This window comes from Denticeps clupeoides, chromosome 5 (assembly GCF_900700375.1).
Source record: "Denticeps clupeoides chromosome 5, fDenClu1.1, whole genome shotgun sequence".
NCBI lineage: Eukaryota > Metazoa > Chordata > Actinopteri > Clupeiformes > Denticipitidae > Denticeps > Denticeps clupeoides.
In genome coordinates this window covers 24994160-25004835 of record NC_041711.1, presented here as the reverse complement: position 1 = coordinate 25004835, position 10676 = coordinate 24994160, and the positions used below count along the sequence as shown (strand labels likewise).

Here is a 10676-nt window from a genome sequence, read left to right as displayed (position 1 = left end):
ACTAGTGTAAAAGATGTTAAACATTAACAAAGCACACCAAAGTGCACAAAAGTCAGAATCTCTTAAAACAATTTAATCAACAGTTCACATGATGCAAAAAAGACACGTTATTCTACTTGGATGTCTAACAGCATATAATATTATGAAAAAGGAAATACAAAGGGGGTGTCAGGGTTGCAATGCATAACACAAAATGGAAATTACAAATATTTCTGGAATTTGCCATGTCACGTTCCTAAGTCTGGGTTTAAAAAACGCCACAAAGGTATAGAGAGGAGGAGGCCCACTGTTACACACAACCAATAAAAGCGTACAAACAGTGCTTTTATTTACAGTAAGCTAATATGTACAATAAAACAGCGGACTCAGCACAGCTAACCAACATTAAAACAGCCTAAAGGAAGGGATTTTCCAGCGGAGATAACTCAAACACGCACAAAAGTTAACAAAAAGTGCACATAAACACACACAAAGCTCACAGGCTAACAACAAAGGGGCCTGTAACACAGAGCAACAACACACACAAATGAGATCCCCAACGGAGGAGCTCCTTGCGGATCTCCTGCACCCTGGGGACCTCCCAAAAGAGTAAGGGCCTAGCAGACCTTGCGGACCTGCCGAACACCGCCTGAAGTGTTTATATACACGGTGGTGACCGATAGTCAGATGGTAGGTGGAGCTGGTACTCTTCAACTCCTCCCACGAAGTCAACCTAAAAGAGACAGGACACAAAAACATAGCCAGCCACACAGAACACGTGGGAGCGTACGTCCAGGGACATAACGGTGAACATCTGTACCAACTAATAAAACTATGGTTTCATTATACCTGCTTTTAACTACCATTCAAGGTAGAGAAATTGACACTTAATGTTCTTCATTTGGCTCATCGTCTTAAGTTTTTTAAAAATTCATGTCAGACAAAATGTATGCTTTATCACAGATACAATACAGATTAATTGTATTGTTCACAAAGGGCCTTTAAAGCCTCTGAAGTGTTTAGCACCTTTCTCAGCCACTAGAGGGGAGCAGCTTTTCTTTTGTCAAACTATGATTAAACAGAACATTTATATTTTCAATGTATCTCAAACAGTGCACAACATTCCAAAACGACTGTCATGGCGAACTGGTCTGTATAATTTAGCCCTAAAACCGCAGCACAGCCTTTAATGTATACAACACAACACCCTAACCCAGTGCTTCTGTTCACATTTCCCCCGGCAGCACCATTTCCTCATTCTCTGTTCCCTAGGATGGCAAGACCTCTGACCGCTATGCACAGAACAAGTGGCCTGGTGTCAGACTGGGATCCGGTATTTATTTCAACAGTGGTCCCTTCTTTAAGCAGGGTCACATCACAGGAACCAAACAGGTTCTCCGCCTGTCTGTAGGTCTCTTCTTCAGCCAGAGGGAGCAGAGCGTCATCTGTCAGTGAGCTCAGCCTGCTGCCGGCCAAGCCGTCCACCTTAAAGAACAGGAGGACATGCAGAACAAACTCAGTTCCTCTGAGCCAGCTGTTGAAGAAGGAATTAGAAAATGGGATGTTAAAGTCTAACTCCTCACCAGTGCCTGCAGAGCCTGTAACAGCCGAGGACTGCAGCAAGACCCGAGCAGAGACAGACAATCATCAGGCATTTCTAAAGTGAAGCGGAGAAACACAGAAGGATAAGCTGTGACATTGAGATTTTGGTCTTTTAAAGACAAACCTAAACCATATTTTAAGGAAGTGAAACTTTCAATGAATCAAGCTATGGACATCCCTACTGGAACCGTCACCCCATCCAGCCACCCGGCCCTATATCTCTATATGAAGAAATATGGGTCGACATTGACAGAATGGCACTCACCATCCAGGGCGCTGATGAGCATGTGGACAGCAGTGATGTTTGGGGAAGCGCTCGCTGGTGTATCCTCTGCTCCATTGGTGTTTGGCATCTGATCCAGGACAGACTGGATGGTAGATCTGAGAATCGGATATTCCACGGTGCTCAGATCAGGGGTTATGCCGTCACAGAGCTGGTCCAGCTGATTATAAACAGTAAGGGGAGACGGTTTTAAACTGGCCGACACTGTTCAATGGAGGAAAAAAAACACAGAATGACTTTTCTTTACATACCAATGCTTCTAGGAATCCAAGAGCTGATTTATCTTTCATGATGTCCCTAATATCCCGGAACAGAGAGGACCTAACGTCCTGTGGCAGGCCTGACATGGCCTGAAGTTCTGATTTAACTCTGTCCAGTTCTGCAAAATACAGACATACATATACACACACTTACAGAACGGGAGGAAAGTTACGTCCTCAGCTAAAGCACACGGTGACTGACAGTGCCGTTCTGTGTTCTGCAGCTGATAAGATAAAATTGGGACATGCTCACAAGCCCCTCATGCCTCACCAGGAAGATAATGGCAAATGGTGTTGGCCCAGATAACACATTTCACTAAAGCAGATAGTAAAAGAGGCACAGACGCCTTGAACGTCTGTGTGGATGGCTAAAAAAAAACAACAACATATTTTTGAGATATCAAAACTCACCTGCTTGCTTTCCATAATCACTTATTCATATTGCACCTATTGACCAAATGTGTAAAATATCTCAATTGTACACAAATGTTTGGATAAAACCCCACACAGCAGTTTGAAGACCTCAGCGTAAAGTGAAATTACCATTATTGAAGCTGACCCTAGTTACAATTTCACCATAACTGCATAACAACATGCCAGTGATCATGTCAAACCGGACACGCAAAAAAATGAATCTAGCATCCCAGAGTGAACTTCCTATCATAGGTAGGCACATTTGATGATTAGCATTTTTAATATAAAATATATTGAAGAGCTATGAAAGCTCTAAAAGGCAATTTGTTGCCTCACGGGATCAAGTACCCACACTCATTCTTACCTGCCTGCAGGACACTCCTTGGAGACTCTCTCGGAACAGTACAAAATGTAATCAGTTTTACACTGTCAGTTGAATCCTCTTCAAAGCCACCGAGTGCGTCTGGAAGCAGGCAAAGTTCTAGATGAAGGAAAAAGTCTGGTGTGAAAAGTGTGCAAGGAAAGTGCTGTAGAGCATCCAGGTTCAGGTCTGTAGACGACAACACTGCATCCCATGACCACAGACATAATCAGATTCAGATGCCTGCAGAACTTTATTACTAATACTTTGCAGGTAGTCGTTGTTCTTGTAAGAGTAGAAAATATATATATATATATGTGTGTGTGTGTGTGCACTACACGGTCACTCACCAAACTGGCCGGTAACCTTAACATCCAGCTCAATGATGCTGTAAGCGATGACTGTGTTTGCTGGGATCTGCAGGGACACATTACTGTCTGATTGGTAGCCTCCGCTTTCCTTGACAGAAACCTAACGAGGAAATATAACGTAACATTTTAGTACACAGTCTGTAAAACTACAAATAATTTACTCAAGCATGACACTGATTTTCACACTCCTGACATTTTGTACTTTTTCACAGCAGTTTCTGGTCATAATGCATAAGCATGTAAAGCAAAAATGTTTCGGTTCCCTTCTGTTCTTGACACGGTGCCCATAATAGAATAACATATTTCACTTCTCCAACACTTGACTGCTTGAGGTCATCCTACTTTAATCTTTCGATGGAAAAGGGATCCTAGAAGTCCTGAGCACGTGCCCTCTCCTTCCAACTCCTCGGTCACTGAGCACTCCTGGGTTGTGAAAATCCTCTCCTTCACAATCCCAAACACTTCTCTCTTTTTCCTCAACGTCTGCTTGATTAGTGAATGCTGCAGGTCCAGAGACCTGGAAGGACGTTGGGACGAGTGTCCATCAAACAACAACAATAAGATCATACATTAGCACAAAATCATACATTAGCACAATTTTCCATTTTATGACATCACAGTTTGACCAGGCATGATAAAGGGAAGTATAACCATAGCTTTTTATGAACGGTCAAAGATCACTTTTGCTCTTTTTGCTCAAAGCTCACTTGTCTTTGGAATCGTGCAACAGCTTCTGAACATCAACTTCATCTTTCTTCAGAAGGCCAAAGGAAGACACTAACTTGGACGTCATCTTCCCTTCAAATCCGATGTTCCCGTCTATCAACTCTGTCTCTGCTTTGGCATTTAGATTGTCTCCAAACGTCCCCGCGTACTTGAGGAACGGGTTCTCGGCCACAGCTGAACCAGAGAGAAGCCCACAGTGACACGGGTACACGGGTGTGCATGGGAGAGCCTGCAGGGAGGTGAGGTGCCTTCACCCTACCTGGCTGTATGGCCTGGTCTCCTGCCAGGACATCGTTGAGAGTGAAGTCTGAGGGCTGGTACCTGGTCTGCTGCCAGAACCAGAAGCGCTTGCGGATCAGCACCAGCGAGAGGGGCAGCAGATTGTCCGCGTTGTTCAGACAGACCACGGGGACCAGGCGGCCGTCCGGGTCAATCTCAGAAACGAAGTTCCTTGTGGCCTTGGCGAACATCTCAAGTCGCAGAAGCTGGATCATTAGAGGCAAAAGTTCCGCAATCCATTAACAACTCGCTCACATGGCGTAGTAAACATTAAAACCATTTTCAGTATACTCTAATACTAAAATGCCGCGTGCGCGTAGGGATAAAGTACAAGATAAAACAAAGTTTAATATAATTATGCAATACGCAATATCCCTTGAAAAAAAATCTCACCGCTACTGTCTCCAGATGATAAATTTCAGTTTAAAAGGGAGTTCCGCGACAACAGCGGCACGGCGAGCCCGCCCACCGGCGCTCTGATTGGCCCAAACCGCAGACGGAACCTTTTCATTGGAGCGCTGCCACGTCAGTCAAGCGAGACAAATGAGGAACTGAGTTGAAACAATGGAGGGGATCTTCACAGGGTCCTCGGTTTGATCTTACCTTTGCATGCTGTGACGACCGTTGGAGTGTAATTACATATGCCGCACACAGTTAACAACGACGAATTTAACTAGTTCAATCCGAGTAAACATTTCCATGTAATTTGTCGCACTTGTTGAACTATATTACGAGTGTACATGAACTGACCCAAATTGTGGTCAAGCATACAGGAAGCAAGCGGGGGGATTTGTGAAGTTTCAAACAATTTACTCAAAAAGTTCTCAATATACCAAATCTAACGGCCATGTAGAATAGAACAGCCATGTTGCCCGTACAATTAGCTCATTTGCATGGCGGCTTGCTGATGTTTTTTTCAGCCCAGACACCTGGACTACGTGAAGTGTTACCTGAACAACGACAACAGATCATTTCATTCATGGATTCAGGAGAGCCTCTGGTGGAGAAAAGACTTTGTGTCATGTCATTATGACTCTTCCAGCAGTCAGTGTTACCAAACACTATACAAATTCAGAACATTTCTTTAATACATTATTACAATACATTACTAATGTTCTGGAGCTTTCATATATCTATGGCTGAGAGCCTCTGGTGGAGCTTACTTGTAGCCGGGCCTTGTTTCAGACGTTCAGGAGGCAGTGTGGCTTAGTTCATTAAATGTAAAAGAACACCTTCCAAGTGGACACGACGGCTCACTGAACACTTTCCTGACACTGTGAAAGACACCCTGAGCTGTAAACTACTAATTTAAAGTCTATTTTCATGTTTAACCACTTTTGTGGAGAATTCGAAACCCATATTTTAAATGAATTTAACTTGTCAAACTATCTTTCTGTATGACTATTTAAATATTAATTTAATTATTGCATCAATTACTTAAGTATTTATTGCAAACGCAGCTAATGAACAAATGATATCTCCAGTCTGGTCTGGGAACGCCTTGGGGGTCCTGCCAGAGGAGCTGGTGGAGGTGGCTGGGGAGAGGGCTGCCTGGGATTCCATACTTGGGATGCTGCCCCCGCGACCCGGGTGAGCGGAGGAAAATGGCGACAATGACGATGATTCCTGTTGTTAACAAGGTTCTCTGTTCCACCATTGAAAGATGTGAAACTAAAAGGCACTAAGACTAAAAACAGACTAAAGACAAATAAAAAAGGAATTGTGCATACAAAAGACAGATCACACTTTTCCAGATTACATCCTCCCAGGGTTCTGCGAGGGATGAATTTTCTTTTCTATTTTCTTCCAAAATACGTAGGCCCACACAAATCATTTCACACACTACAGAAATTTGAGAATACACAAGTCCATGTGTGTCCAAAGACACATAATATACAAAGGCTTCAAGGGTACATCCCTCATTATATCAGAGATCTGTGCAATAGGATTATATATATTTCCGGTACATTCTAATAACGTTTCCAGCTAGATCAACGGAAATGCAACGTGTACACTCGTAAGGCATATGACAGGTGAAGAACCAACATACTACATATTCTATATCAACCATAATATTTTTCATTTGTCAAATTGGAGGTAGACAATAAAAAATTCCCGATTGAATTAACACTGCTCAGATAACATTACTACAGACCCAAAGCACTGTCAATGTCTGTGTCAGGTAAAGCCACGTGAGGATGCTAATTTACTGCAGTCTGTATTTCTGTGCTACAGTATCGCACAGTGATACCAGTTAATCAGCTTACACAGCAAAAGTTGCATAATTTCTCTACATTCAGAGTGTATGATTGCATAAAATAAGCAACAAAATCCAGAAAAGCAGTTCCTATATTAAGGCGTTAAACTGCATTAATGAAATGAAATTAAAAAATGATTAAACAAGCTGTTCAAACAAAAAAAAATCATATTTTTTCATCTGCCTGGGAGTGCTATTCATCTGTTTTTATTCTTCTAGTGCAAGTTCCGAGTTTTAGAGATATCCGCAGTTATAATTTGACTAAACGCCATTGGCCTTGTGGCACGGCAATGACAAAAGTCGAATTGTTCCTTCATGAAACTACTACCAAGAAGGCCTGTTGATTGGAAAGTGATCAGATAATGATGTCTGGAAATGGACGTTGTTGTTCATTGTTTTTATATATATATAAAATAAAAAAATATGTGAAACACTCTGCCATAGTCCTGCATTAATCTAATTCTCTTGCTTCTGTTTTACTCAGAAGGTTAACTCAGAGCAGTCATGTTGCTGTAAGAGTTCACTTGTTTGCATTGCAATGTTGTTCTCGGGCTAGCACACAAAAGTATGCTAATGAGAAAAGACTGTATGTCATGTCATTAGGACTCTTCCAGCAGTCAAGTGTTACCAAACACTAGAAACTCACACATTAACAATCTAGATGGACAAGTAGCACTGCTGGCAATAGGGAAAAATATGAAATTTTGGAGTTGATTGCTCAGGTATAGCAGGCAATGGAATGTTGAGAATGGATGCGTTTGTTAGGCGGACAACGCACGCAAACATTTATTCAGAGTGAAGTGTTGTGATTTCTCAGGCAATCCAGGTTGACATGAAGCAGCAGTTTGGAACTGAGTGTTGAGCCCAGTGAGTTCAACCGAGTCACCAGAGCACAGGACAGTCCAGGTGACTGAAGCCTGGCTCCTTCCTCAGATCCCAGTAAGTGTTGTTGCTCACCCACATGTCGTTTTGTGATTTCCTGTGGAAACAGGGCAAATGAATGTGTCACCATTTTAACTAATGCAATGATAGATCATTGATTTGGATGAATGAATGGTTTTACTGAAAGAAGCGTGGCTGATGGATCATGTTGTTCTCCTCTAAGACTCGGCGCCTGTCTCTTTGGAGCTGCTCTATATGCTGCTTCTGCTCCTCAGCACCTTCCACATTCCCCTCCTCCAGCAACCTGAGTGAACGGTACAAACAGATGTCATTTAACATGAGTGTAACATGAAGCTCTGCAGTTCTCAAATTACACATAGTCATGCTGATGACATCACTCTTTGAGGCCTGATAATGTCAGGAACACAGAGCTTTAAGGGACGTAGGGGTAATTTTTTATAAAAGTGGGTTAGGGTGTATTTCACCTTTGGTCTGGTCTTAGTCGGGTGTCGGTAGGGGGCAGCAGCTGCTTCATCTCTGGCTTCAGTTCATTCAATTCAATGGCAAACTTAGTGAATCCATAGTACTGTTCGTGGTTCTGAGGTACAGAGTCTAATGGAGAAGAAATATATTTACTATCCACCACACTGAGCTGAATTTTTCCCTAGCTGTGCATGTCTTAAGATCTAGATAATTAAAAACAGCAATCAGGCATAGACTCACATTGAGGTAAGGTTAATGCATTTTCAACATGAATTAGAACTGAAGAATAACAATATATATACATATATGTTATACTAGTACATTATGGACATTTTCTCAATGACAAGTGGTATAGACTTTATTGTGTTTCAGTAAACATATGGCTGCTTGTCAAAGTAAAGGTGTCAGATTGGCACTTACTGGCTCTCCAGACACAGTTGGCTGAGGGTGGGTCCCCGCAGAACATTGCCTCGTGCCACTTCCCAAACAAGGTGTGCACAATATTGCCCTTCTGATCCAACACAGTACCCTGCACCTCATTAACACTGGAGTTCCAGTACTTAGCCTGCAATGGAGACAAAAATGCAATGCAATGCAATGAATCCACACAAAATCCACAAAGTGCGCTTGACTCTAAGCAGAATGGTCAGCAGGTGGCAGTATTGTGTTTAGTACAGTCTGTTCACGTCTAATGAGATCTGTGATGAACGTGATGAATAATTGCCCTCACTAGCACATGAATGTTACAACAAAAAGACACTGAGACATGTGGCCCATTACTTTGGTGTAGCCATGACCAGCATGGAGCCTTTTCATGCAGCTGTGAGGAATCAAATGTACGATGACTAAGGTCCAGAAGTACTGAGAGGTACATGATGCTGCAATGCAGCATTTTCTTAACCATAGAAACACCCAGAATGGCACTAAATGTCTTACCTTGATGAAGGTGACCTTGCACTGACAAGCGTCACTGTTGGAGTTCTTGATGGAGATCTCTCCGTAGTGCTCAATCCACCGCTGGCCACTCAGGATATTGTGGATGCAAGATGTGACCTTGTTCCATTCATAATGGTCTCCAAACCTGAGAAGGATAAATCAGTGTTCCAACAGAATTGCAAAAAGAGACAAAGGCCGAGGTGGATGTATCTGAGATGTAAAGTGAGTTCAGCACAAGCACAGACCCGGCGATTCCTGGACATGGCAGTGGGGGACTCACCCAGGCAGCACCACATGTGAGGTGCCTATAGGGACGATCTCCATTGATTTCCCCCAGAACTTGTTTTTCCACCGCATGTCTGAGAATGAGGTCAATGCAGGAAAGAATATCTCAGTGTGTGCCGAGGTGGCAGTGTTAAGCGAAAGTGTTTGTTATGCCTGACCTGTCAAGAGAGTAACTGCAAAATACTAAAAATAACATGCTACCTGATACATGAATATCTACTGATGTGAAGGAAGGTGAACAGTGTGATGTTTTACCTTGCCGGAAAATGAAATTTTTGGATTCTGCATGACAGGCTGATATAGGCGGATGATGGCTGACCTGGGAGTAAGAAAAAACGTCTGGTAAACAACATCAACATATGTTTATGAGTGTGTATGTGTGTGTGTGTGTATACAATGGGTTGCAAAAGTATTTGGCCCATTTTCCACATTTTGTCACATTACAGCCACAAACATGAATCTATTTTTTTGGAATTCCATGTGAAAGACCAATACAACGTGGTGTACTTTTGAGAAGTGGAACAAAAATCTTACATGATTCCAAACATTTTTACAAATAAATAAGTCTACAAAGCAGCTGTATTTGTACTGACATTAGATTTCACACAGGCGCACTCTGTTTAGACATTAGCACTCATCAGGCAATGTCTATGGGCAACCGACTGCACTCAAGACCCAAGGTTGGCTGAATAATTATGCACACCCCACTTTTCAGTTATTTATTTGTAAAAAAGTTTGGAATCATGTATGATTTTTGTTCCACTTCTCAAGTGTACACCACTTTGGAATGTCTTTCACATGGAATTCCAATAAAATAGATTCATGTTTGTGGCTGTAATGTGACAAAATGTGGAAAAGTTCAAGGAGGCCGAATACTTTTGCAACCCACTGTATATACAGTACAGGCCAAAAGTTTGGACACATAACTCCACGTGTTCATTCATAGTTTTGATGCCTTCAGTGAGAATCTACCAATGTAAATGGTCATGAAAATAAAGAAAACACATCGAATGAGAAGGTGTATCCAAACCTTTGGTCTGTACTGCACAGAACACAAGGTTCATAGCCAGCCAGGCTTCATCAGAGTAAGAAGCACTGATGTCCTTATGTCGGCAGCAAAAAGCATTGCTGAAATGATTAATGGTGTCATTTTCTAAACCTGCTGATCCATGCCAGAGTTGAGCAGAAGCCAGCAACCCTCCAGCCCACATGTGAGTACTGTATCACTTTTACCATCTTTGGTGCAAATGACAGCCATGTATTCTCTGTTTCTATATATCAAAGTACATTAGCTCCATACCTGCTCTGCTACAAAGCGGAAACCCTTGTCTGGACGATCACATTCATAAGTCTCCCCCAGGACAGGATTGAACGGCTTTCCCCCAGCCCGGTGGTAACTGGACGCATAGCCGGACACTGCAAATGTAGCGATGTACACCTGCGCACACGTTAAAACGAGACTAGCCAAATGGTATCACACAGCCCAGTACCCCAATTTTCCACAGAATAACAGTGGCTACACTGGGGGGAGTGCTCTTGTTTGTGTGGAATTGGGTCT

The 10676-nt window shown here is 42.5% G+C and overlaps 2 protein-coding genes across 4 annotated transcripts in view; both read right to left on the bottom strand.

Moving 5' to 3' along the window:
- Positions 1 to 110: 110 nt before the first annotated feature.
- On the bottom strand, positions 111 to 4807 carry gsdmeb (gasdermin Eb). The gene is made up of 10 exons (XM_028979406.1): positions 4669 to 4807; positions 4256 to 4481; positions 3978 to 4170; positions 3613 to 3787; positions 3250 to 3370; positions 2903 to 3019; positions 2116 to 2243; positions 1847 to 2024; positions 1563 to 1636; positions 111 to 1464 (listed from the first exon to the last, which is right to left on the bottom strand). Exons 2-10 carry the CDS (start codon positions 4464 to 4466, stop codon positions 1234 to 1236), a joined length of 1428 nt encoding a protein of 475 aa, XP_028835239.1. The 5' UTR covers positions 4467 to 4481; positions 4669 to 4807; the 3' UTR covers positions 111 to 1233.
- Positions 4808 to 6021: 1214 nt separating this feature from the next.
- The window catches only part of osbpl3b (oxysterol binding protein-like 3b), a 32482-nt gene continuing 27827 nt past the window's right edge, over positions 6022 to 10676 (bottom strand). For all 3 annotated transcript variants that reach the window (XM_028979404.1, XM_028979403.1, XM_028979405.1), the window contains 8 exons: positions 10419 to 10556; positions 9374 to 9437; positions 9114 to 9192; positions 8834 to 8978; positions 8318 to 8462; positions 7900 to 8026; positions 7596 to 7718; positions 6022 to 7511 (listed from right to left, as the gene is read on the bottom strand). In XM_028979404.1, the coding sequence (XP_028835237.1) occupies positions 7415 to 7511; positions 7596 to 7718; positions 7900 to 8026; positions 8318 to 8462; positions 8834 to 8978; positions 9114 to 9192; positions 9374 to 9437; positions 10419 to 10556 (918 nt within the window). In that variant the 3' untranslated portion in view covers positions 6022 to 7414. The remainder of the gene's footprint in view (positions 7512 to 7595; positions 7719 to 7899; positions 8027 to 8317; positions 8463 to 8833; positions 8979 to 9113; positions 9193 to 9373; positions 9438 to 10418; positions 10557 to 10676) is intronic.